A 918-nucleotide genomic window follows, 5' to 3' on the forward strand; every position below is an offset into this window, starting at 1 on the left:
ACCGCTCAACAACGCTGCCGAATGGCCCGTCAATGCCAACTCCATTAGACTGCACTGCAAACTCATACTTGGTGTAGGGTTTCAGCCCACTGATGAGGATATCTTCGTCAGAGCTGCCAAGAAATGCACGTGCGGGGCAGGTTAAATGAGGATGGGACCAGTCCTACTGCATCAGAGCCTCACCAGCAGCACAAGAGTCATAAAAGATGTGGGTGAATTAAGGTAGGTCAAACCCACAGGTCAAACTCACGACTTCATCATAGTCTCATTCTAGTTAGGGTCTTGTTTAAAGCCCCAGCTCCTGAAGTCATGTGAGACACTCAGCTTCAAAAAAAAAGTAAATTTCTAGCTTTCGCGGATGACTGGCTTGCACAGGAAAGCTTGAAAACTTAACCCCATTAAAGACTCAGAATCCTCATTTAAAGGCAAATATTAAAAAAAAGAAAAGGAGGGGGAGTTTAATTAAAATTTTAAACCAGAACCAAACTGGTGTGGGGAAGGAGAGGAGGCATTTCTGAATATTTGGCACTGGCAATACTGCAATGGGCTTTCTTGTCAGTGCAGAGGTGCGGAAACTAGACTGCACCACACAGGGTAGCCTGGGCCCTGGGGTCAAGACAGAGTCTGCGTTTGTCCATGCCACACCCCTGTGGTTAAGGTAATGGACACTTCTTCATTGCAGAAGGCCACCCACCATGGACTGGCCGTCCTGACATGGGACTCAGCCACAGACGCAAGTCAGAAACCCAAGTTTCCTGAGCATCAGCCAAACCACTGAGCTCCCCAGCTGTCTCCCCAGCTGCTCATGTTTTATATCCCACCTGGATGGCATTCTCCAGGCCAGGCCTTTACCATCACACCTTTACCTTGTGTAGTATGTGACAAGAGAAGCATTTTTTAGCCCCCAAGGGCTGAACC

At 48.3% G+C, this 918-nt stretch overlaps 1 protein-coding gene across 1 annotated transcript in view; it reads right to left on the reverse strand.

Moving 5' to 3' along the window:
- The window catches only part of LOC102378933 (immunoglobulin superfamily DCC subclass member 4), a 92,760-nt gene that overhangs the window by 29,761 nt on the left and 62,081 nt on the right, over positions 1 to 918 (reverse strand). Inside the window, 2 exon segments of the mRNA XM_025199556.1 lie at positions 1 to 113; positions 867 to 918. The exon segment at positions 1 to 113 is cut by the window's left edge and continues 54 nt beyond it; the exon segment at positions 867 to 918 is cut by the window's right edge and continues 33 nt beyond it. Of these exon segments, the coding sequence (XP_025055341.1) occupies positions 1 to 113; positions 867 to 918 (165 nt within the window).

The sequence above is a fragment of the Alligator sinensis genome, unplaced genomic scaffold (genome assembly GCF_000455745.1).
Source record: "Alligator sinensis unplaced genomic scaffold, ASM45574v1 scaffold210_2, whole genome shotgun sequence".
Lineage (NCBI taxonomy): Eukaryota > Metazoa > Chordata > Crocodylia > Alligatoridae > Alligator > Alligator sinensis.